Raw genomic sequence first — 24,962 nt, forward strand, 5'->3', positions numbered from 1 at the left:
ATGTCCCTCATGGTAAAGTCATTACTTCAGTTTACTGCATCTGTCTTTTATAGTTTAATTTTTAAACACCCTTAGAACTTCAGGGAAAGCTGCTGTAGTTTATACAGTAAATACAGAACCATACTTATTTACACCAGAAGAGTACTTAAATAACAAGCCTTGGTTGGGAGAAGGTGTAGAAAGGATTGGGTAGATCAGGACTATATTGATACCATTTTCATAGAATCATAGAACTGGAATGGACCTCGAGAGGTCATCTAGTCCCGACCCCTGCACTCGAGGCAGGACTAAGAATTATCTAGACCATCCCTGACAGGTGTTTGTCCAACCTGCTCTTAAAATCCCCAATGATGGAGATTCCCCAACCAACCTCCCCAGCCAATTTATTTTAGTGCTTATCCACCCTGACAGTTAGGAAGTTTTTCCTAATGTCCAACCTAAACTGCCCTTGCTGCAATTTAAGCCATTTCCTTCTTGTTCTATCCTCAGAGGTTAAGAACAATAATTTTTCTCCCTCCTCCTTGTAACAATCTTCTATGTACTTGAAAACTGTTATGTCCCCTCTGTCTTCTCTTCTCCGGACTAAACAAATTCATTTGTTTTTCAATCTTCCCTTTTGCTATATATTTTAGGACTAGGAGAAGGGGGAGTGGAATGGGATGAAGTGTTTTGGCTCAAAGTTAGGTAATGCAGATTGAGTCCTAATCAGTAGGTACTGAAAATCCTTACCGTTGGCTGTTCAGTGGTTCTTGCTCTCAGTCCAGTTACCACTGGATCAGTGGTTCTTTCACCTGAAATCAATACCATCAAATGCCTTAATTGTCACATTTGGGGATAGCTTTAGCAGTCAGGCAAGGGAGTGAAATGCCATGGAGGTTTGACCTAGTCTTTCAGAGCCAGTCCTTCCAGAACAGTTGTGCTTCAAAATAGTAGGGCAAAATGAAAAGCTTGTAGTAGTCTATCCAAAGAGCATTTGGACTATCTCAATTTCTGTAGTGGCTAATAAGATACTTTTCATAAATATTCAGTTATTGAAAACAGACAGAAGAATTGGTTGGAAGGCCAAATTGAATATCTGATGTTTACTTTTTTTTTAAGCAAGTAACGTGAAAACATTAATATTGTAACTTTCCCCAGGGTTCAATCTGTACTGTCGAACTCTCTAGCCTGGCATGTCTTTTACACTGCTTTACTGAAAGAAGAGCCGCTCCTGGTCTGCTTACGCAGCCTTCAGCTGCACTGATCACTCCCAGATCAATACATAAATGCTCTCCCAGCCACTCATGAACTACAGACAGGGTGACACCCACAAATTCTTAGTTCCAGCCTTGTTCTCCAGAAATGTCTATCTTGCGCTCCTCAGGATTCTCTTGGACAGTGCAAGCTCATAGACAGTCTGTCATTCCAAGACTGAGAAATGATTATGAACTTTCCTTAAATTCTCAAGTAGAGGTTCCCCAACACTTCAGTCTAAACACACTGGATTGGATAAAACAATAAAAAAAAGTTTATTTACTGCAGATAAATTTTAAGTAATCACAAATGATGAGCATAGAAGTCAGAATTGGTTAGCCAAAAAAGAGATGAAAAATGCAAGCTAATATGTAAATGAACTTAAAAGCAACATGTGTGTCTCACCATAAGCTGCAACAGATTCCAGGCTGCATTTCCTGTTCAGGTGGGGACCTCTCCCCAGTTCTATGTTCTTCAGGTGTTTGTCAGCTCCACATTATCCTGTTTTCATTGCTCTGCTCATGGCAGCAACAATCTATTATTTTTATATCCTTCTTCTCTCTCTGAGGATTACCCCCCTTCTCTCTCAGGTATAGACAAACAGTCCCTTGTTGAGATTTGAAGCTTCTCTGGGACAGAATGTAAATTTCTTGTTTACACCTTTCCCTCTGCTGATGAATGGATAGTTAAGCAGGTAATGGCCTCCTAGCACCTTGCTGGTGTGCTTGTGTGTCTTTGTTTCTGAGAAGTTGCTTTGTAGGTGTTACCCAGAATTTCAACATATTTCATTAGCCATCATATAGCAAAATCTCATATTTTTACATGGAGTGTTGCTACACACATTTCATCCGGATAATAATAATCAGCAGTTTGAGTTTTTGAATGATCCTTCACAAGGCATATTTTGTGCAAAATATCATAACAATATAAAAGTGATGAACATGGGATACAGGGTAACGCATGAGATATAGGGTATCACAAATATCCACAGATTTAGACTAACTTTTGAATAAAAATCTAAATGACACCTTCTGATTATTCTAATAATTCACTATCGGATGGCAAAAGGCTTGGGAAACCTGCTTTAAAAACTGTTTGAAAATTCACTGAAGAAATCTCTGTAATCTGTCTAGTGGAACATGTGGAATGATGGAACAAAGATGTCAAGACTTGCATAGGGAAATAAAAAGAGAAATGGTGAATATGAATGATTGAAAATACTTCCTAAGATGTTAGAGTATTTATTAATGAACTATGCTACATTTCAGATGTCAACTTACTCAGGAATTGAAAAAGAGAGTTGCACAAATACACGCTTGGTTATGTCTTATTTTATAATATGAAAGAGAAACATTGAGGATTATATTTCATGTTAGGTTTTCACAATTGTATTGCTATTAGAGGGTGAAATTTGCCTCCCAGAGAGGCAGAATGCAAAGTCAGTCTACCACATGTGGCAGTGGTTCTCAACCGGGGATGAGGGGGTACATAGAGGTCTTCCAGAGGGTACATCAACTCATCTAGATACCTGCTTAGTTTTACAACAGGCCACAGAAAAAGCACTAAAGTCAGTACAAACTTAAATTTCATACAGACAATTACTTGTTTATACTGCTCTGTATACTATGCACTGAAATGTAAGTACAATATTTATATTCCAATTGATTTATTTTTGTAATTATATGGTGTCATAACCATACAGCTAAGGGAACCCTAGAATTCCTCCTTACCTGTAAGGGGTTGAGAAGCTCAAATAACCTGGCTGGCACCTGACCAAAAGGACCAATGAGGAAAGAAGATGCTTTCAAATGTTGGGGGAGGTGGGGAAGGCTTTGTTTTGTGTGTTCTCTTGGGAAGCAGAGAAGCATGATGTCAGGAAACTCCTTCTCCTATAAACCATCCTAAAAGTCTCTCGTTTTACAAAAAATGTAAGTAAAAGCCAGGCAAGGTGTATTAGATTCTTTTGTTTTGCTTGTGAATTTTTTCTTTGCTAGAGGGAGGTTTATCTCCTGTTTTTTGTAACTTTGAAACTAAACCTAGAGGATGTTCTGCTGTGTTTCTGAATCTTTTGTTACCCTATACAGTTATTTTCCATCCTGATTTTACAGAGGTGATTTTTACTTTTTTTTTAAATAAAATCCTTCTTTTAAGAAACTGACTGATTTCTCTAGTGTCCTTAGACCCAGGGGTTTGGTTGGGTCGGTGATCACTTGGTAACCAATTGGTTAGGCTATTCTTCTCAAGCTTCCCCAGGAAAGGGGGTATAAGGGCTTAGGGGGATATTCTGGGGGAATAGGAACTCCAAGTGGTCCTTTCCCTGATAATTTGTTAAATCACTTGGTGGTGGCAGCGTACTCTCCAAGGGCAAATAATGTGTGCCTTGGGGAAGTTTTAACCTAAGCTGGTGGAAATAAGCGTAAGGGCTCTCTCATGCGGGTCCCCACATCTGTACCCTAGAGTTCAGAGTGGGGAGGGAACCCTGACATATAGTGAAAATGAGAAAGTGAGCAGTTTTGCAGTAATAGCGTGCTGTGACGCTTTTCTGATTTTTGGTAAGCAAGTAGTTTTTAAGTGAGGTATAACTTGAGGTACGCAAGACAAATCCAATTCCTGAAAGGGGTGGTACAGTAGTCTGCAAAGGTTGAGAGCTAAGGGCATATTTTGAGTGTTTAGGTGGGACTTGCATAGTGGATAAATGTAGTGTTGGCCTTCTGCATAGAGGTAAAACTTCACCCTGAGACAGGACTTGATTCTGATCTCTCAGTGGTTTTGCCCTGGTATAACCCCATTGATTTTTCATGGAGTTACTTGAGAGGAGTTAGCCTTGATTCACATGGATATGTGGAGGGGAAAATCATCACCAAAGTTTACGTTACAACTTTGGGAAAATATAGCCTAAAACTATAATTTAAGTTAATAGATATTGATATACATTTAAAAAAAAATAACCACAGCAGGCTTGTGACAATCAAGATCCAGTTTATATATAATTGTAGAGTAAGCCACATAGTACTGACTGTGTCTCTCAGTTGTAAGAAGAAACTAATCTGAGAAGAATTGTAGGAATTACTGCATCTTTTTATATAAGTGGATCAATGTTTCCACCTTTTGATTAGTTGTTATAATTTTAGGTGTAGTTATCACTTTAGGCTTGTTGAAATTGGTCAGGGTGTTACTAGATTAATTCTATTCAATGTCTTTTCTGTGGTTGCAAATCAACATTTCTAAATATTGCAAACTTGGTGGGCCAGACTTACCCCTTTTCCAGACACTTTCAGATGTTCTCATGATGCTCCATCCCTCTGTCTCCATGAAAGCTTATACTCTAATAAATTTGTTAGTCTCTAAGGTGCCACAAGTACTCCTGTTCTTTTTTTCATATGTCAGGGTTCTTCTGATTTACTGCTGAACTGCACTAGCGCAGTGCCAATTGTTTTAATATACAATATTGTTATATTTTATATATATTGTTACAATATAGCATTTATGACAGGTTTCGGAGGAGCAGCCATGTTAGTCTGTATTCACAAAAAGAAAAGGAGTACTTGTGGCACCGTAGAGACTAACAAATTTATTTGAGCATAAGCTTCCGTGAGCTACAGCTCACTGCATAGGATGTAGCTCACGAAAGCTTATGCTCAAATAAATTTGTTAGTCTCTACGGTGCCACAAGTACTCATTTTCTTTTTGTGAATATAGCATTTAGTGTGTCAGTTTTTGCAAGCTGACAAAGGAATTTTGGCAGATGAATATTCGTGCAAATGCATGAACATGGTCATTAGGTTGGGAGAAATCTTCTTGTAGGGAATGTTATCTGTTTCCCATAACTTTCTTGAATGGTTATTTTCTTAGCTTTTTCCCATGGCAACACTGGTAAGATATTTGTCCTACTCTATAGTTGGATTGGCAATTGTGGGCTTTGGTTGGTACGATATTCAGCTGTATCTTCATCAATTTTGTTTATACCTTGTAAATCCTGGAGGGTACTAACACACACACATTTATATTCTATTATGGTAATTTTAATATGGTATTTATGATCAGTTTCAATATATAACATTTATAATCCTTTACATTGTTCATCCTGTGGGCATTTTGCATCTTTCTCTATCCCCTTTTGGCCCTACAGGTCCAAAATGGGTGATTACAGTATTGTTCACTGATTTTGATAATCATCACTGATGTCTGAGTATGAATGCCAATTTTGTAATTCCTGGTCAAACATAACTTAAAAACAAAAATGTTATTGAATTAAATCAATGTTAAGGCAATCTACAGTTTGTAGGCAGCAAGAAGTCCTTGGAGTAAATTAAAATGACAGCATCACAGCATTTGTTAATTTTTCCAATTTTGTTTCGTGGTCCATACTACAATTATATAAATGCTGTGCACATACCATCCAGATGACTTAGGCATGTGAATTCTAGGGCAGGAAGTTGCTCAACATGCATAATGACTTACTATGTGTATGACCGCCGCAGAATATTTAAGGACCTTGCAGACATCCTCAGAACTCCTGTGACATAGTAATATTTTCCTCATTTTATGGAAGGGAACTTGAGGTTCCAGCAAGGTAACCGATATTGCTCAACTATTTGTCAGAACTGTGAACTGAACACAGGTTTTCTGATGCCTTGTTCCTGTGATTTGGTTTTTCCTTCGAATCCTGTTTGCACCGCCCACCCAAGCGTGGTGCAGTGATAACCTTGTGAACAACCCTTCTCTCATTCACAGTCATGTGGGATTGTGTAACTTGCCTGTGGTAATTGCTTAAATAGAAGAGTGATACTAGGGAAATATTTATTGTTCTTTGAATCAGCTTTTAATTCAATTTAGCAGCTGGGGGTAAGAGGGAGGAGCAGCTAGTACCATGTGGCTGCCAACTCTGCAGGTCACCAGCAGGTGCTGTGCAGGCCTGCCAGGGCTTTACAGAGTGCCATGAAAAATGACTTGAGAAAATGATTCTGCAGGTTTTACTTTCCCTATTATTTTGTGGGAAACATGCAGTAGTTTAGTTAACGTTCACACTTCTGTGTTGTATTTACAGTTCTTCCACCTCCTCATTTTGGGACACTTCTTGTTTCCACAGGTGTGATCCTCCCATCTGTTCTGGGGAGCCACCCCAGGAGTGCCTTTATGGTAGTTAAAGAATCACTTGTTTAAATAGTATTGAGTACAGGGATGTCAAGGTAGAATATTACATTTGCATTATACAATTGCTACAAAATTTCAGTCATCTCTCCACCATAACTAGGTGTGGAGTATAATTGTCCATCCCTATCCAAATTCCCCACTTCTCTTCTCACCCTCCCTGCCCTGTGGCATGTCTAAATTCCAGATTAAGTCCTGTACAGCAGGGATGCAAGTATCTATCTGTTTTATGGGGTGCCTAGCACACCTTTGTGAATGGTACAAACAAACCATCGCAATGCTCATCATATGCTTCATGTACATATTGTTTGTTCTCTTAAGAATGCTAGAAAAGGAGAAATGAGTTACATGAATCTCAAGAAGTGTATGTCTAGCTGGAAAATGGGCTGAGTTAAGCTGAGTTGTGGTTTTGATGCGGGGTTGGGTGGGTCCGGTATCCCTTGAGATGCATCCTGGGGGTCCCTATTTGACTACGCAGCAACTGCATCTCTTCAGTTACTGCTGACCGAGTGAGAAAATGCGGGTAAACGGGATGTGATGAATTGGGTGGTGACAGGTTGCAGAGAGATGAGCCTTCAGTTCTTCATACAGTAGGAGACGTGTCAGACAAAAGGTAAGAAAAACATGTTGCCTGAAAAAGTGGCCTTTAATATCAGTATGAGCATTGTGAGATATTGGCAGACAGTGACCTGACTTTTTGATTCATACTGTTAAATGGAAGGTCAGCAGCTAGTTAAGTGGGTACTGTGCCTAATTAAGTTGAAGTGTATGTATAACAGAATTGATTGGGTGATTTTGTAGGGATGGTATTACCTCAGATGGCTGAAGTGAAGTGCTCTATATAACCAGAGCCATGTGGCTGTGTTGTTTGCAGCCAGCATCAATGGCAGAAGTTGCCCATTCCAAAATGGATCTGATGGAATGAGTCAACTTTCTGCTATACAATGAAAGGAGGATCTTTTTTTTCTCAAACTATTCTAAGACTAATTAAATGTATGAATATATTTTAGTCCAGAAACTAAAAAGTTAATGAACTTTGGGTAATCAAATGCTGTAAGTTGTGTTCCCGTTCATTAGAAGTGTTTTGAATCAGACAAATATATTATTATAATTAATGTTCTACTTTATACCAGAATTTAATTAATCTGTAGACACAGATATATAGAAAATCCTCTAAGCCTTCTCTATACAACATAAAAATATCCATGGCTGACAACAGAAGGCACCAAAGGGTGCAAAGGAAGCAGTGATGAGCAAAGGACAAATTGTATTCTGTGCCAGTTAAGATGCATCCGTTGCTGACATCTGCTGTTAGCAACTTTTTTTTTTTTTTTTTTAGTTAAAGCTTTCATGAAGCAGTGGGTTGATTTCTAACCTGGTTAGACAACTCTTTTCATATGTAAGCCTAGGCATTTTTTTTGTGTGCATAGGAAAAGTTAAACGTTTTAAAAACTATATTCAAGTGATATCTTGGTAAGAGTCAAAGGATCAAAAAATCTGATGGTTAGACTACTTTTGGCTAATGAAAATTTTTACAGTTTCCCACTTAATTTTTCTTGTTGAATATATCCTGGAGATTATCTGCTGGTAAAGCAGAGTGGTTCCATTGTGCAGCTTTGGTAGTTAAAATAGTAATCCTGCCAAAACGGAAAAGTTGATCCCCACCAAATATTAATGCAGGGCTCGGTGACATGGCTGACCTCATAGTTAACAAGTGACCGGCAGTCCAAAGAAAGGGAATGGCCAAAAAATTCCAAGCAATTTGGTCTAACTTTTTAGAGATCTCTAATTAACGTAGACCCTGAAGATTGATAGGTTGCTGCTTCTCCTTCCCTCTCTTTATCCTAACTCTATTTACTTTGTGCATTAAGATGAATCTGGTATTTTGGCATAGTTGTATTTTGAAAAAAAAAAGTTATAAATAAACACACATTAAAATTAGGCTGATTAGTTGGGTTGTTTTAACATACAAGTTCTAAGCAAAAAGAAAAGGAGTACTTGTGGCACCTTAGAGACTAACAAATTTATTAGAGCATAAGCTTTCGTGAGCTACAGCTCACTTCATCGGATGCATTTGGTGGTGTGTTTTTTTTTTTCCCACCAAATGCATCCGATGAAGTGAGCTGTAGCTCACGAAAGCTTATGCTCTAATAAATTTGTTAGTCTCTAAGGTGCCACATGTACTCCTTTTCTTTTTGCGAATACAGACTAACACGGCTGCTACTCTGAAACTTGTCATTATGCAAGTTCTAAGCAGTAAAGGTAAAATTGAATGAATGGTGTGTTACCAACATGTTTACAGGAACTGGATAGCCATTGTCAAGTTAAATGAACAGAGATCTTCTTCCTCCACACAGCATGAGTTGAATTTATCAGACAGCTTCTTCCATCTGTTTTTTAAGAAGTTGTCTTAAACAACAAACAGGCTCTAGTCACTGCACCATCTTGACTTCAGTTTGCAGCTGCTGTGTCAAACATGGATTGAGAGGCTCAATTGCTAACTGCTTATCATGTGGCCCAGAAACAAAAAATCTGTTCTCATTAATTGTTTATATAAAGAAGGGTTCAGACATAGTTGGATTTGACATGTGGCAGTGAGAAACAACATGGTCTCTATATGAGTGTATTGGTACCGAATGTCATCCAAGACATCCATGGCTAATGTACAGAGAGTGAAGACACCTCTTTTATTCTTTTTTTTTTTTTTCATCTACTGAAATTTCAGTACCATAGCACAGAACAACTCAGTACTGTCGGATGATTGTATTATATAAGTCACAAAAAAAATAGTATCTTGTGACTTTTACTACACTATGGCCGGTAGTACATTGTAGTTACTTTCCAGTCCTCAAGAACTGCTTTAAGTTGGTAGTGTCAGATTTTTAAAAAGTGACGTCCTCTCTGCTGTGTTGGGTTAGTTACCACTTTAGCTAACATGAGTTAAGAACGCAGCTTGCTTATTTATTTTATTTTATTTTATTTTTTTTTATTTACTTATTGGTAGGGAAGACAAGGCCTTGGGGGGGGGGGGAGGAGCCATACTCAAGGAGCCCATTTGTGCTCTGAGAACTGTCATGATAATACATTGCAATCCAAAATGAGTGGCATCTCCTTCTGGTGACTCTTACGCGTAAAACTTATTTTGTGGGTGGAGTTTAGAAGAATACCACAACTGCTTTTTGTCGATTCAATCCCTGCCTCACAACAACCCTCTGAGTTTGATGTATGTTACTCTGGTTGTTTCTCAGGTGGGGAAACTGAGACGCCATGATTTGCCCAGGGTCGCACAGGAAGTGGGGTGGGGAGCCAGGAGTAGAACTCGGAGGTCTCAATTTATTGTCTAAAACACAAGCACGTCTTTCCACTCTACTTAATGCAATAAACTGCAGAGGAACAAGAATTAGCAAAACAAGAAAAGAATTTCCTTCTAAAGTAACATCTAACATCCTTCTAAAGCAAAATCTTAACTGAACACCTTATCCTCAATATTAATAAAAAAAAAAACACAACCTTTTTTCACACAGTACAACAGGGAAGCCCTGTGAATGATTATTCTGCTAAAATCCTGCATTAGGCAAAAGGATATTACTATGCTATATGTGATCATCAGGTTTAGGCCCCAATCTAGTGGAATATTGCACCTTTATGAACCCCAGTTCCCCACTGAGCCCCATTGAAGTTGTTGGTGGAACTCTTCATGTACCTGGGGATCTGTCTGTGGGCGAGGCATTGCCTTAATCTGTATTTCTATGGAGCTAGAGCATCACCGTGTTCCTCAGAATATTTTAGTATTGTGATTTGGAATAAAAATAGAAATAAACCTGCAGCTCTTTTGCCCAGATTAATAGTATTAATCATTTCTACCAAGATGTGATAATCCAGGATAGCAGAGTGACTAAATGTTGCTCAAATGAGATATAGTGAAAGTTCGGCTGTAGTAGGTGACCTCCAGTAGGATTCATTTGCCCGTCAATTCTCATTCAATATGAATTTGACACATTTAATGTTTGAAAAAGAAATCTCAATATAGCAATGCATGGTGTAGTGTAGAATGGCTGTCCTGTACTGTACTGGAGAAAGTCTGTAGGAGGGCAACAAAAATTATTAGAGGGCTAGAAAATATGACCTATGGGGAAAGACTGGGAGAGGGGGGAAAAATGAGCTTGTTTAGTCTGCAGAAAAGTGGGAGGTGGGGGGGAGACACATGTAAGTCTTCAAGTATGTAAAAAGTTGTTATAAAGAGGAGGGGGTGCATTGTTCTGCATATCTACTGAGGACAGGTGAGTTAATTTCTCTGCCTCAGTCTTTTCATCTGTAGAACTGGGATGCCTTAGGGTGGTTTACTGAGACTAAACTTAATACTGATTTAGAACTTTTTGAAATCCTCAGATGGCAGATGCTATATATCTGCAAAATATTAATATTGTCAGGGCTTGAGAATGTGCAAGAAATATGCAGTAAGGATGATAGTGTGTGCTGTTTAACAAACTTTGAATGCTCATTGAGGACAAGAATATTCATCCATATTAAGTGTTTTTTTTTTTCCCCCCCAAAGCTAGCAATTTGATATAAAGTTTGATTTAATTTCTACTTTTTGGCAGGTCTGTATGTGTTCCATCAAATTTGTAAAATTAGGTCTGTTTTATACAAAAGAAATTGTAGGTGTCTTGACTTTCATGACACAGAGTAATTAAGACACAGATGTGAAGATAACTTGAGCTGTAGCTCACGAAAGCTTATGCTCAAATAAATTTGTTAGTCTCTAAGGTTCCACAAGTACTCCTTTTCTTTTTGCGGATACAGACTAACACGGCTGATGCTCTGAAAACTTCGCAAAGACTAACACTTTATATTATGGAAAGCATGCTGGAACTAACTTGTTTTGGATCTACTTCGTTTCATGCATATGATGGCACATGACTGGCTGACCGTTTCAGTAAAGTCAAGTAGTATTGCCATAAATGACATTTTGCCCCAAATGAACGATAAGGTTTGGAATAAGCCAGCTCTTCAAAGAACAGAGAATGGGATAGAATGTAATTTTGGTACTGGTCACAAATCTTAAAACTTACCTTTTGGCAAAATGTATACGATCTAAATTTTCAGTAGATTTAATGGTTTACTAAAATTAGGAATAATATAGTGTATAATGGACAGTTTCTTAATAAAAGAAAGCTTGGGATAAAAATATTTGCTTCCCAACCCCATTTGTGCTTATCAATCCAATATATTATTTAAGTCTTTAATTAAATATAATATTTTGAAAATCCCTTGTGAGTTCAGGGAGGAAAAATCTATTTTTTTAAGTTAATGCAAAATCAGTTTCACCTTTTATATAATAATGAATGTTGGACTAAGGTAACTGGTGTTTTCATGCTTTTGGGTTATGCCATCTGAACTAAGTGGTTATGAAACCTGGTATAGGCTGCAGAATGGATAATGTGCTAAGAAAGGAAGGACTTTGCTTACAGTAATGGTGACTTTTGATTTTCCTCCACAGTGGTCTGTCTTAAAATGGCTTTGCTGGTTCAATTTTTTTTTACTGGGCTAAAATTCTTCTTTGTGTCAAGGGACATGGCGAAAGCACCATAAGGCCTATTTTGAAGATTTAAGTGGGACTTAAGTGATGAATAAGCTTTGGCTGGTTCTCTATCCAGAAGTGGATTTCACTCTTAATGAGGAATACTGGTATGGTAGAATTGGTTTGAAAAATAAAAAAAATCAAACTATTAGGTGTTTCATCCTTTAGATGAAACTTCTAGAACAAAAATGTATCTTCCTGCCCCAAAATACATCCTTGCAATGGCTTTTGTAGCTATCATAACAAAGTAATATGGTGTGCCATGAGCTTTTATTTCTGTAGGAAAAGAGCTAGCACAACCAAGCTTAAAAGAGAAGAGAGAGAGAGTTCTAAATATGCCATAACTGTAGATAGGTAATAAAAACCTCTCATTTGTGACACAGGAACATAACCCCCTCCACACACATTTTATTGAAAACAACAGAGAATAAATAACAGAACAGCAAGGAGAATAGCTTAAGGTTTAAACATAAAGTTTCAAACACCTAGACTTTGGGTCTATGGTTCCAAACCTTTGCAGGGTCAGTTTAGCTCTTTACTCTCCTTGGGTTGGTAAACCGAATGCCAAGCACCTATCTCACAGACTGCTATTTTTGGTGGAGACTTTAAAAGACAAGGCCCTGTCTGTTCTGTGTTGACATTAATTAAGCCATTTTTACTTTTAATTAATAATACCATGTAACATTTTATACAAGGATTTTTATCCATAGATCACAAAACATTGAACTGAGGCTGCACAGCATTATTAGTCCTATTTTAATTAGCGGAAAAGTGAGGCACTGAGAGAAGTTAGATCTTTAAAAAGAGGTAAAGAAGTTGCATGCCTGCTGATTGCATTGATGCTTCTCAGGTCACTACCTCTGTGCACAGAAGGTAGTGGTTTTCTCCGGGTTTTTCTTTGTAGACTCTTTCTCTCCTCTCATGATTACTTGATTTTTTTTTTTCTTTCCAAGTTGGTCTCCATCTGGCAGGGAGAAGGTCTTGAAAGGGCCAACTAGAAAAAAGGCTTGGAAGTTCCCAGTCACTCCAATACTTCAACAATTGAGGATGGTCCAGCTAGTAACACGAAAGAGCTCCCATTCCTGCTGGCTTCATGTGCTGGCAGCCCTATCTCCTTTCCCACCTTCACTGCTGCGCCTCTGCTTTTACCCATTTGTTCTGAATACCTATTCTCAGCAAGTAGCCACCTGTTCACCGCTTTCCTCAGCCTTGGTCCTGCTCTTTCTATGCTTCTCCTGCTCTACACGTTGATCAGTGGGGAAGAAATGTAGGATATCCTATTTCCCCCGAAACTGCTATGATGGATGACTTCTTTTTCTCCACAGTATTCTAGAGAGAGCCGTGCCACTGCCTTGCTTCATTGCCTCTATCCTTTGTACAAGAGTTCCTCCACACTGCCCCACAGCATCTCCCTGTCCAAAGACAGCCCACATTTTGGCCCTCAAGCTGTAAGTGATCAGTCCTCTCAATAGCTTATTTAAATCAGAACTAAAGCAGCCTGACTCCCACCACTGCATTAGGGATTGCAGTTCCACCCGCTTCACAGTATTCTGGGCTGGCTTCCCAATTCAAACCACTTAGGTGCTCCTGGACATAGGGCCTTTCTGCCTCCTCAGATTGCTGCTACTCCTGCCATCTCACTCTTAAATGAAGGGCTGGGCTATTCTTCCTTGAGTGTTTGACTTAAGAGCTATCTGAATTGTCCCATTAAAAAGTAAATTGTCCTCCTGTGCTGTTAATTTATCTTGAGACAGCAAGCCAGCGTTCACTCCAGGCCTTGACTCTTGAATGGGAACTCCTCTATTGCTCTGAGCATTCTGAATCAGATAACTTGTCGCCTCTTCCCTAAGGAACACGTAGAGGCCTGATTCAGTTCACGGTCCAGGCAGCCAAATGAACAACCCAGACTTTCCCCGCCCCTTCTAATGGAATCTTTTGAGAAAATTGGTGATTGAAAGGTACAATCCTGATAAAAAGATCTCCCTGAAAATCTACAATCTCAATCAGATGAGACTACCAAGTTGTTTTCTGTCCTGAAAATTGATTTGCCCATGATTGACTGGGGGGTGGGGAATACAGGTAAAAAAAGTCATTTTTACCATGCTACTGTTGTTTAGTTCTGTGAGAACGGGAAAGCTAATATAGAAAGAACAAAATGAGCAGAGTTTAAGTTCTCTTATGTTACCAACAGAATTGTTTTTACCAAATTCTAGCCAGTTATCTGTGCAAACTCCACTGAGGGCCTAGCTTAGACTTCAGAACCTGGGTGTGATGTGCAAGCAGCAAAGAACCCAGCTTGAGTATGAGGTCTCAGACGTAGGTACTTGCTCAAGGTTTGGCATGTGCTTAAGTTGGGCTTAGTGCCCAGGTTGAAGTTTCAGGGGTGACCGAATTAAAAAATGAAACTTTTTTTAAAGTTGCAAGCAGATCTGATATGAAATCTCGGAGTGAAAATTAAACTACAATTCCACAAAGTCACTTTTAATGAGTCCGTTTCAGGACAGCCCCATATTTTAAGCAAAGTGACATCAAGTGTTCATCTTCATTTTTATGTGGTGTTTTTGGTTTGTTTGTTTTTTTTTTATATTCTGAACTGAGTTTAGAATTTTTTTTCTAGAGTGCTTTGATTGCGCTGAGTTAGTACCTGGGAGTTAGTGCATGGAATGATGCAAGACTAAAAATTGGCTATTGACAATATTGTCCACTGTACACAACTAGTGATTTTTGACTGTCAATTTTTTGTGCTCAATTTGAGGCATGTGAAAGAAGCCCCATTTCCAGAGGCCTCTTTAAGGGCCTCTTATTGGGCATCCTCTGTCTGTACATGGAGGCAGTGACACCTCAGTCTATGACAGTTGAATGACACAGACCTGATGGATACTTATAAATGAAAATAATCCATTAAGTTTTGATACCAGTCAGCTCTGTGGTTTTGGGGAACCAGGGTGCAGTATTTAGCCTGTCTGACTCAGAAAGACACTCCCCCCCCACCCCCACCAGTCTCTACATGAACTAAAACCAATCAGAGAAAAGGCTTGCAGAGAGCAGTGAAGGGCATTGGGAGATGCACGTAGACCCCTCCTGACAAGGGTGACCAGATTAAGACCTCTCCATTAGCATACAAAATGAAGAACAGAGACAACTCCCCTAGCCTCATCTGTATGAAAGATGGGACAGGGAGACGTCTACATTTGCATACAGAATGGAGAACAGAGAACCGCACCGAACTCTGGGACCAGAAAAGCAGGGAAGCACTGCATCATGGGGATCTCTGCTCCAGATGTTAATGAACCTATGTCTGCACACACCCAGCTCAGCACTTATCAGACCAATTCTAGTAATGAATCCTTGATCGATATCCAAAATACTGAAGCAGCCTAGTTGCATTGTGAGCTCCCTGGAAGAAAACACCACCCATAGCCAAGAGTGATCAGCGCCTATGGTCTAGCCTAAAGAAAACCCTTGAGTCATCAGGGTAACTCTTGAGACATCAGCCATAAACAAATCTAGTGTTCTCTCTTGAACCATTGTTGTTTCTCTACAAAACCCCCTATCTTTGTTCAAGTAAGGGTTCTGATGCATGGGCCCAAACGCTGTATCAGTTCCACTGGGACTCCATCTCCTGACTGATCGTGCTGGGGGCTCTGCCTGTCTCCAGCACTCAGGACCCTGAGCCAGCACCATCATCTCAGAACTCGGACCGGTTCAAGCTCCATGGAGTGGGTGAGATCGATCTCTCTCCCTCTCTGTTTTCTACCTCAGGTATTAACCTTTAATAATGTAACTGTTATGTTGGTTTAGGCTCTCTTTTTGTTAATTATCACTATTATTCAATAAATAACTTTTACAGTTAAGCTGGTTACTTCTATCTCTGAACTTTACTCTTTTGTGTTTTTAGCTTCCCCCATTTACTCTGCAGCAGCACTTCTTTTACCTAAGCTAAAGATCCCTGCACTGCCCAAAATATTGTGGGGTTTGCTCTTCAAGTGGGTTACTACCAGTACAATTGTGACATGAAAGTGGGCATAGGGACTTGTTAAACCTGTGGCATATAAGGGTGGCAGTTGAAAGTGCTGCTTGACCCAGCCCATTGAGTACAGGGACATATAAGGGTGACAGCTTGAGAGTGCTGATTGACCCAGTCTGCTCAGACTTGCTCGGTCAGTGTGTGTGTGCATATTCATCAAGTTCTAGGGCGGGAGGAGCCCAACCCTGGGGAACTTAAGTTGTGCAAGATAGCTCCATTGGGAGGGGACTTGCAGAAGGAAGGAGTAGAGTTCCATATGAACATTCAAGTGACATAAGCAGTACATTAATAGAATTACAGAACCCCCCCCCAAAGAGTAACCCTAATAAATGAGAATACCCCAAAGTATCGGGCACATCTGGTAACAGTTTAAAAAGTACTAAGTGTTTTTTATTTTGTTTTTTTTTCATCTTTTATAGTTGGTATGCTAATATGTACTGAGACGTGCTTTTAAAATATATTTCCCTTACTCATGGTAAAACTAATCAATTTTATGCAATTTTAATGGCTAATAAACATGCTTGGTATTACTTCCAAGCAATTTCACTTCTGTAGACAACTGATACATTACTAAAACAAGCAGACAGACCAAATTCTAACTAGGGATTCGTAAGAACTGTATGTATTGGGGAGAATAGTTCAAATCATGTATAGGACTAAAGGTTTGTCTGAAGAGAAATGTGCTTTTCATTCTATTTGTAAAACAAATAATGGTTATAGTAGCAACTGTAATTAAATTCAGAGCAGGTAACATAACATGCATACTTCCTTTTGACATTCATCCCATGCTTGTAATTTATATAATCACAACAGTGTGTAAATATTACAGAATATAACAGGGATTTTCTACACAATATAACCTTTTTACTATGCAAGTTTATCAAATGAAGTGCAGAGGGCTGTTGGAAGAGTGCATATGAGCACAACTATTGCTCTCTTCAGCAAGGTAGCACTTTTGAATGTATTTTTCCCCAGATGCATTAGTTCTTTTCCATTGGTTTTGGAAGTGATTTTCTGAACAGCAGATGTTTTGCCTGTTGAAATTGTGGTAAAATTGTTCACTGTACATCATTTGACAAGCTTGCTGCCCCAGCTCTTTGGAAGTGCAGCATTCTGACAATTTCAGCAAATATACTACAAGTACTAGACTCTGAATGGCACCTCATGAATTAAGTTTTATTTTGGTACAGATTAATTTTAAGACTGAAATACCGGAGAGGTGTCTACTATTCACTTTATTGATTTATATTACCATAGTGTCTAGGAACCAAAGGTGTGGACCAGGACCCTGTTGTGGAAGGTGCTGTACAAATACGAACAAAAATCCCTACCCCAAGGAGTTCACCATCTCAGGCCTTGTCTACACTAAAGGGAAAAGTCAATCTAAGCTATGCAATTTGAGTTACGGCAATTGTGTAACTCAAATCGACATAGTTTAGATCTACTTACCTCGGGGTCCACACTACGTGATGTCGACGGGAGGCGCTTTTCCGTCAACTCTTCTCAATCAGGTGGAGTACAGGAGTCGACGGGAGAGTGATCAGTGGTCGATTTAGCAGATCTTCACTAGACCCGCTAAATCGACCGCTGAGACAGTTGGGAGTACAAGTGAACAATGAGACAATATTGGCTAACATGATGGCATGCAGAGACCATAATCTAACCGCCTAACTGTTAAGGTTTTTTTTGTAGGCATCATGGCAAAGGAGACTTTTAAGGAGGTAGCTTTGCAGATGATGATGGGGCATTGATGGGACACAGCACAAAGGTGGTTATTGGGGAAACTTAACAAGTGAGCAGTGGAGATATGCATCATGGGCCAAATGGAGATGAGCATCGACAGCTGGATAGTGTATGACAAATGATAGGTACAATAGGGATTGAGTGTATAGGGCCTTGAAAGTGAATACAAGCAGCCTATGTATGATGAAATAGAGAAGGAGGAACAGAGGAGGAATTCAAGGGGAGGGGTGATATGGTTAAAATGATGGGTTAGGAAAATGACCATTGCAGCAGCATTCTGAATGGATATGAGTAGGGCAAGATTGCAACGGTCAAGGTCAGAGAGATGGATGTTTCAGTAATCAAGACACAAGAGGGTGAGTTTTATCTCTGTGAGTGGATGAGGCTAATATAGATCCCAGTGAAGCAAGTGCTTGCTTTTTGAGGATGTGCTTAGATTTTAAGCAATTTCTTTAAGTGTAGGATTTTCAAAGGAGCCTAAGGTATTTAGCACCCAAATACCATTGAAATGTAAGAGACAGCTCTTTGCCTTTGAAAATCTGTCCGAAAGCACTCTTTCTGAAATGTAAAGGAGTACTTGTGGCACCTTAGAGACTAACAGATTTATTAGAGCATAAGCTTTCGTGAGCTACAGCTCACTTCATCGGATGCATCCGATGAAGTGAGCTGTAGCTCACGAAAGCTTATGCTCTAATAAATCTGTTAGTCTCTAAGGTGCCACAAGTACTCCTTTTCTTTTTGCGAATACAGACTAACACGGCTGCTACTCTGAAACCTTTCTGAAATGTGTCATCATTGGGAAAAATCCATACGTCTAATTTCCCATGTATGGAGGTGAGAATGTAAACTCCTTTTGTGTCTAGAAATCTTTAATGCCCTACAGTTTGGGGAGAAGAAATACTAAACCATAATGCGTAGATTTCAAAGCATTGCAATTCTGCCATTCATTTCATTAACAGATGCCCAACTGCCAACATTCTGTCTCCCTACTATATAGCCTGTCACACTGAAAAGAGAACACATCATTATCTGTCATCTTTACCTACTGCTGATAACGTTATCTAACACTGCAAGGGATGTATGTTCCTGTTTTAACACAAACAGGATAAAAGGAACAAGGGGTCCCCTGTTACAACAAAGGTGTATATTCCAATTGCCTCCTGCCATTAGATATGTAGGAAAATCATTTTTAACAAACTTGGGGTTTCACAATGAGTAGCCGTTAGAGTGATTAGACAGCTCAGACACTATGCATCTGTCAGGCCAGTGCATGATGATGACTATCTGCCAAAAGGAAGTATGGTCCCAAAAGAAACCTTTGTTGAACATCAAGATCATCTTGTAAGATTAATCTATCTAACCTCTCATGATGAGGTATCGCTTCAAGCTAACATTTCAAAAAGACATGTTCATTTTTATTTCATTAACGGGTCTTTACGATATGATGATTAACTTGTGAGTAGTGGATACATATATTTTGTACCACAAGGGACATATTGATACAGTGCAAAGATATGACAATCATCATCAACTTCTAAAAGAAAATGGATATTGGAATATGTTCGGTTAGCTTGCCAAGTCAAACACTAAATTGTCTGAATTTCATACTGAATAAAGTCGGGTAACTACAAATGTTTGACCAACACATCTTTCCGTTCAAGATCAAAACTTCACTGTTACAGCTAAGCTCTGTGCATTTGCTTATTTCTGATACCGTGGCACTTTTCTTGCTCCCTCCCACCTTTTTATTTTAACTGCTAGCTAAGATTGTGTAACATAAGTAGTTTGAAAAAGTGCTGTGTGCACAGTTTTACAAGTTTAGCAGTATCTAAATGATAGGGATGATGAGAGACCTAGGTGATATCCTAATAATAAACTTGAATATTTATAGATGTAATGACTATATATATTATGATGATGCAGTCTGCAGTGTGCCCCCTCATGCCATGGCTCTGCAGCCAACCCATCTCAGTTTCCCTCCTTGGTTTCTAATAATTCAGCTTTCAGCATGATTTCAGTTGCTGAGGTGACCTGGCCCTCTAGCTAAGTCACAGAAGTCCACCACTTCTGAGGTAATTAGAGCCATATCAAAAACGCTCATCTCCCATCCTGGACCCAAGCGGGGCACACAACCATCTTTGGCCCTTTCCTTCCTGGACTCGGATTCCATGCCCTTGAGCTCTGGTTAGTCCCTTCTTCCTTAATAGCAGGGGTTCCAGCCTCTAAGGAGGTGATAGCATAGGGAGACCAACATCCACTCTCTCTGCCATGGTTTCTCAGCCCTGGGAACCCTAAATAATGGGTCTGTATGCCCAGCTGTATTGTATTGTTACTGCTTCTCCTTCCCAGAGTCCCTTCCTATATCTCCTGCCCTACTTCCTGGGTGGGAACTCCTTCTTCACCTTTGGGGCAGGTTGACCACAACTCTCCTTCCTGGAACTCTGCTTCACTTCTGGCAGGATTTTCCCAGTCCCCATCTTCCCTGTATAACAGGATACCCACAACCCTCCTCCTTGGGTCTCTGTTTAATCCTCACCAGCTTCTCTTGGGTTCCACAGCTCTCCTTCCAGGAACTGTGCTGTAGTCCTCACCAATTTTTGCCTTCCTTTGTAGCATGGGGCATGGTTGACTGGAGGGAGGCTTCTCTGCTCCCTCGAAGTTTTGAACCATGATTTGAGGACTTCAATAGCTCAGACATGGGTGAGGTTTTTCATAGGAGTGGGTGGGTGACATTCTGTGGCCTGCGCTGTGCAGGAGGTCGGACTAGATGATCAGAGTGGTCCCTTCTGACCTTAGTATCTATCAATCTATGAATTTCTCTAGCTCATTCTCCTCAAAGTTTAGGTTCTGATCCACAGAGCCTCCCACCATGTCTTTAAAAAAAAATAGATGCCTCTTAGTGAGCTACACACAGTCCGAATGTTATAGTTAACTGACTTACAACAACTTGTCCCATTCCCAGCTTTACTGCTGATGGTCCTGTGGAACATTTGTCCTTAGAGGGCAATGAATTGGAACAGAGGTGGTTGGCCCTGGGCCCCACTGCCCTTAAAGGAGGCAGACCACTCTGTTACCCTGACTATTAATTTTCCTAGTTAAACTTTTCTAATATTGCATGTAATATACCAACAAATGTTGTGCAGCAAATTCTGCCCTCTAAAATTCGGTGATGTTGGATCCCAGGGGAGTCAGACTGAACAAATGCATTTGCATTTTTTCAAATAATGTCATGGAAAGGAATATTGGAAAAAAAATCATTTGCTTGGGTATTGAGACTAATTCTTAAGTAGACAATTTGAGGAGGAAGAAGCGGTGAGAGGCAGGAAACCACACTTGAGAATAATGAACCAATAGAGACCATCTCCAGTTGTTAAATCAACCTACTTTATAAGCACTATCAATCCATTTGGCCTGTGAATTCAAAGGTCATTTAGCCCAAGATAGATACTGGTTTTAAGTTATCAACAAGAAGCACCCTCGCCTTTTACTCTATCCTTATCACCAGGAGATAAATTTGGGGATATGAGAATCTACAATTTGCAGCACAAAGAGTTTTAAAGAAAGGAGGAATGGATGGGGAACAGAGCACAGCTCCCATTTCTCTGCAAAGAAGAGGAGCTCTTCCTCTCGTCCTGGTGGGGATAAACTCCCTCACAGCTCCCCATTCCCTTTGGCTGGTGTGGTCAGAGCTTTCCATCCTGTTTCAATCTACTTGAAACACTGGCAGCATGCATCACTCCTGTGGGTATTTTATCTACTCCCAGTCTATGAAATGAGGATATTAAAATTACAGACTCTCTTACAGGGAGTTGTGAGAATTATTTGTGAAAGATAATATTTTCACAACAATCAGAGATGATGGCCTTGATCCAACACAGTACTTAAGCATATGCCGAACTTTAAGCATGGGGGGGGGGGGTAGTCCCTTAGACTTAAATGAAACTACTTAAATTTAGACATGTACCTAAATGCTTTTCTGAGTCAGGGCCAAAGTGATCATTACCTTGCAGGATTGAACCTTGTATGTGCAGCTTTTCTATTTGTTTTGCTTTATAATAGGTATTTATTTATTTATCTTAGGAAATAGGACCGGAAGGGAACTCTTGGGTCATCAAATCTGGTCTTTGGCTATCATAGGCAATGATGTTGTATAATTGTGTTCTTAAATTTATCAAGCTCCATGTTAAAACTTACGAGGTTGTTTGCCCCACTATAGCAAATGGGAGGCTGTTCTGGAACATCACTCCTCTAATGGCGCAGAATGCGAGGAAAACCATGTATTCCAGATTGTCACCTATTGCAAAGGATCACGTGGCACACCGAAAGGGATGAAGGCTGAGTGGTGTGCCATAAGCGTCAACAAATTGGAGCTATTCGCTGCTGCCATAGGGACTGGGAAGTAGATTTCAAAGATGAATTCTCATTGCAGAGACTATTCTAGCTCTCTGTGCATTTGTCTATTTGTGCAACCCTGAAGGTGGAGAGTGCTTACCGATTTTGTCCTACTGATTTCATTGGGACATCTCACAACGTGCGATGGCTGCACAATCAAGTTTGAAAAAGGATATGTGGGAGCCGGCTGTGACTCTGCCCCAGTTCACGCTGATCTGAAGAAATGCCTGGCTATGCTGAAGAGAGCAGGCTACACCATCCTATAGGTGTTCTACCCCGAGCAGGATGGGCTTGCACTGCACCATTCACTACTCAGGCCAGAGGACTTCCTGCTTTTCCGTGTTTAAAAAGCAAACTTGAAGATGTACTTTAAATAAACAAAACAATGCATGCTCTGGAGTCATTTTAAATAGTGGTCTCATTTGCTTGAAAAAGGAAAAATGTAGTTGTGATCAATATTTTAATTTCTTTCACTATTGATGGGCCTGATAGTGATCTAAATCATAGACAAAATGGCACTGTCATTGCACAATAAGCCCTGTGTGCTGTTTAACTCCAGTTATGCAGGTCAAACTTAGTCAGTTTTATTGTTTTCTGTCAAATTCATCTCAATAAACACACACCTTTCCAGCAAGTCATATTCACTCATTTGCCATTCTATTGATGATGAAATAGATCCCATAAATGTTTTATAACTTTATATTGAACTGAACTACTCAGACTCTGGGCAATGAAGTGCTCGTGAAATGTGATCTATGCTCTGTATTCTAGGAAAATGAGTGTAACCCATAGCTATTTTGAGGCTCAAGTTGAATTTAAAAGGCATTATCCATAAAATGTGATTGTACTATGACAAGGTGAATGACTGCCCTGTCAGCCCCATATGGTCTGGCTATTTCACAGATGCTTTGCCTCTGCTCTGAATCCAGAAATTGAAAATGACAGACGTTATTCAGTGATCAAAGCATTCTCTTGGGAAAGAGGGGGACAAACAATGTTAGGCAGATTCTCTGTTTTGTCAGTTTGTAATCATGCATATAGATATTCCTCACTCAACATCTGAGGGTTCTACATCCAGCATTCTCTCACTCTTTTCTCTCTGGTTCTTACTGGGTGGCTGATTTCATTTCTAGCTCCCCTTTGCTCAAGGGACCAGATCCCCAACTTTTGTTCCTATAACTGAGATCTTACCTCCTGAGATCAAAGCCAATTGATCTTTACCATTTTCTTCCCATTAAAGAGAGAAATCAGTCAGTGGTCTTGTCTCCTGTAACCTATTACTTGAAACTTCTCTTTCTGTTTCGTTGACTCGAGCAATTTTTAATGCGAGGAGCAAACTTCATGTGTAGCTGCCCCTTTAAAAAATAAAAAAAAAAATCCAGGTTCCTGAGAGCTTTTCCAGCTGTAGGCTCTCTTGATATGCCCTGATCTTATTCCTTTGCTTATAGGGCCAAAATCTTTCTCCCTCATGCTCCTTTAGCTGCTGCTAAACCATGCTATGTACCACTTCTCAGGCTGTTCTTTCTCTTAGTTGGTTTCCTCGGGACTCTTTCCTACAGGCTAGACTGGGAGGCACATTACTTCAGCCAGTGTCGCTGAAAAAGTCCACTGTAGAATCACAAGCTTGGAAATCCCAGTAAAGCCATTCAGTTGGGGCTCCTGTACAATTATACTTAGATCATTAAGAAAAAGTTCTATACAGTATTCTATGTATCCATTGCATTATTTTACTATACTAATTTGGCTCTGGATGCTGTATAAAATACTAAACAAAATTAACTTGTACGTTTCCCTTGTGTGTGTTGGTTTGTTTTAGCTATACATATCAGAGTGAAGAAAAAAATCCTCATATCTTTTATCCTCTTCCTCCCGCCATCTTTTCAGACTTCCTCCCTCCAGTCTATTTTGTTTGTTCATTACTGTTCCCTCCAGTTTCTTCTCTCCTTATTCTTTTCCACTTCTCTTTCTTTACTAGTTTGTTTGCTTCTTCCTTACTTTGTTGTTTCTCCCTTCATATCTTCAGTCCCCATCTATGACAACTGCGGACCAGTCAGGGGCTGTCACCCCTGCCCTTCAACCTTGGGGTGCCTCACAATGCCGTGTTGTTGCAGCTTCCAACTTGGGTCACTCATCATCATCAGCAGGTCACACCCTCAGTGTTTGTGAATAGCCCCAGTCCTGGTCCAGCAGCTCTAACCCCAGCCGCCTGACAGCAACACCCCAGCCACACCTTACTTTCAGCTGCCTTGGTTACTACTTACACTCCCAGTCCTGAATTTCCCCCCAGAAATGTGCTCTTCACTGTGCATCCCTCTTCTGCACAGTTCAGATATTAGAGGTCTTTGCCCCTTCAAGGGAACAACATACTGCTGTTTGCTACTTTAGTTGGAGTTACCAAACTTTTCACTACACTGGATTAGTTTTGATTAAAGAATAAAACTAGTTTAACTAAAAAGAGGTTTTAAGTGAGCATGGCATTAAAGGCAGAAATGGTTGCAGGAGAAATAAAGATAAAACTTAACAAACTAAACTTTGTTCAAGGTAAATTTACTCCACGTTCCAAGCAACATTGCGGACCAAACTTCAGCTCAGGATCTCTCAAAGTCCAAAGGCTGGTTCCTTTGTGTTTTCGTATGTGTGTGTACGTACAGCATGCTTGTTGCACCCTTTTCATAGTTCTGTCACTCCATGAAGTTATGAGGTTGTTGCAGAAGTTGCTGGCTAAGTTCTTGGTCCTCTATTATGCAGGAAGTCAGATTAGATTACCATAATGGTTCTTCTGGATTTAAAATCTATGAATCTCTAGTAGCCAAGGTAACTCAACAACTTCCCTAC

The 24,962-nt window shown here is 39.8% G+C and overlaps 1 protein-coding gene across 9 annotated transcripts in view; it reads left to right on the forward strand.

Moving 5' to 3' along the window:
* Positions 1 to 24,962, forward strand: part of CCSER1 (coiled-coil serine rich protein 1) — a 1,112,896-nt gene that overhangs the window by 586,372 nt on the left and 501,562 nt on the right. The window contains exon 8 of one of the 9 annotated variants that reach the window (XM_038400044.2): positions 21,952 to 22,544. The exons of the other annotated variants lie outside the window; for them this stretch is intronic. Within the exon in view, the coding sequence (XP_038255972.1) occupies positions 21,952 to 21,987 (36 nt within the window). The 3' untranslated portion in view covers positions 21,988 to 22,544. Of the gene's footprint in view, positions 1 to 21,951; positions 22,545 to 24,962 lie in introns of those variants that run through there. 9 annotated transcript variants of the gene reach the window in all.

This window comes from Dermochelys coriacea, chromosome 4, assembly GCF_009764565.3.
Source record: "Dermochelys coriacea isolate rDerCor1 chromosome 4, rDerCor1.pri.v4, whole genome shotgun sequence".
NCBI lineage: Eukaryota > Metazoa > Chordata > Testudines > Dermochelyidae > Dermochelys > Dermochelys coriacea.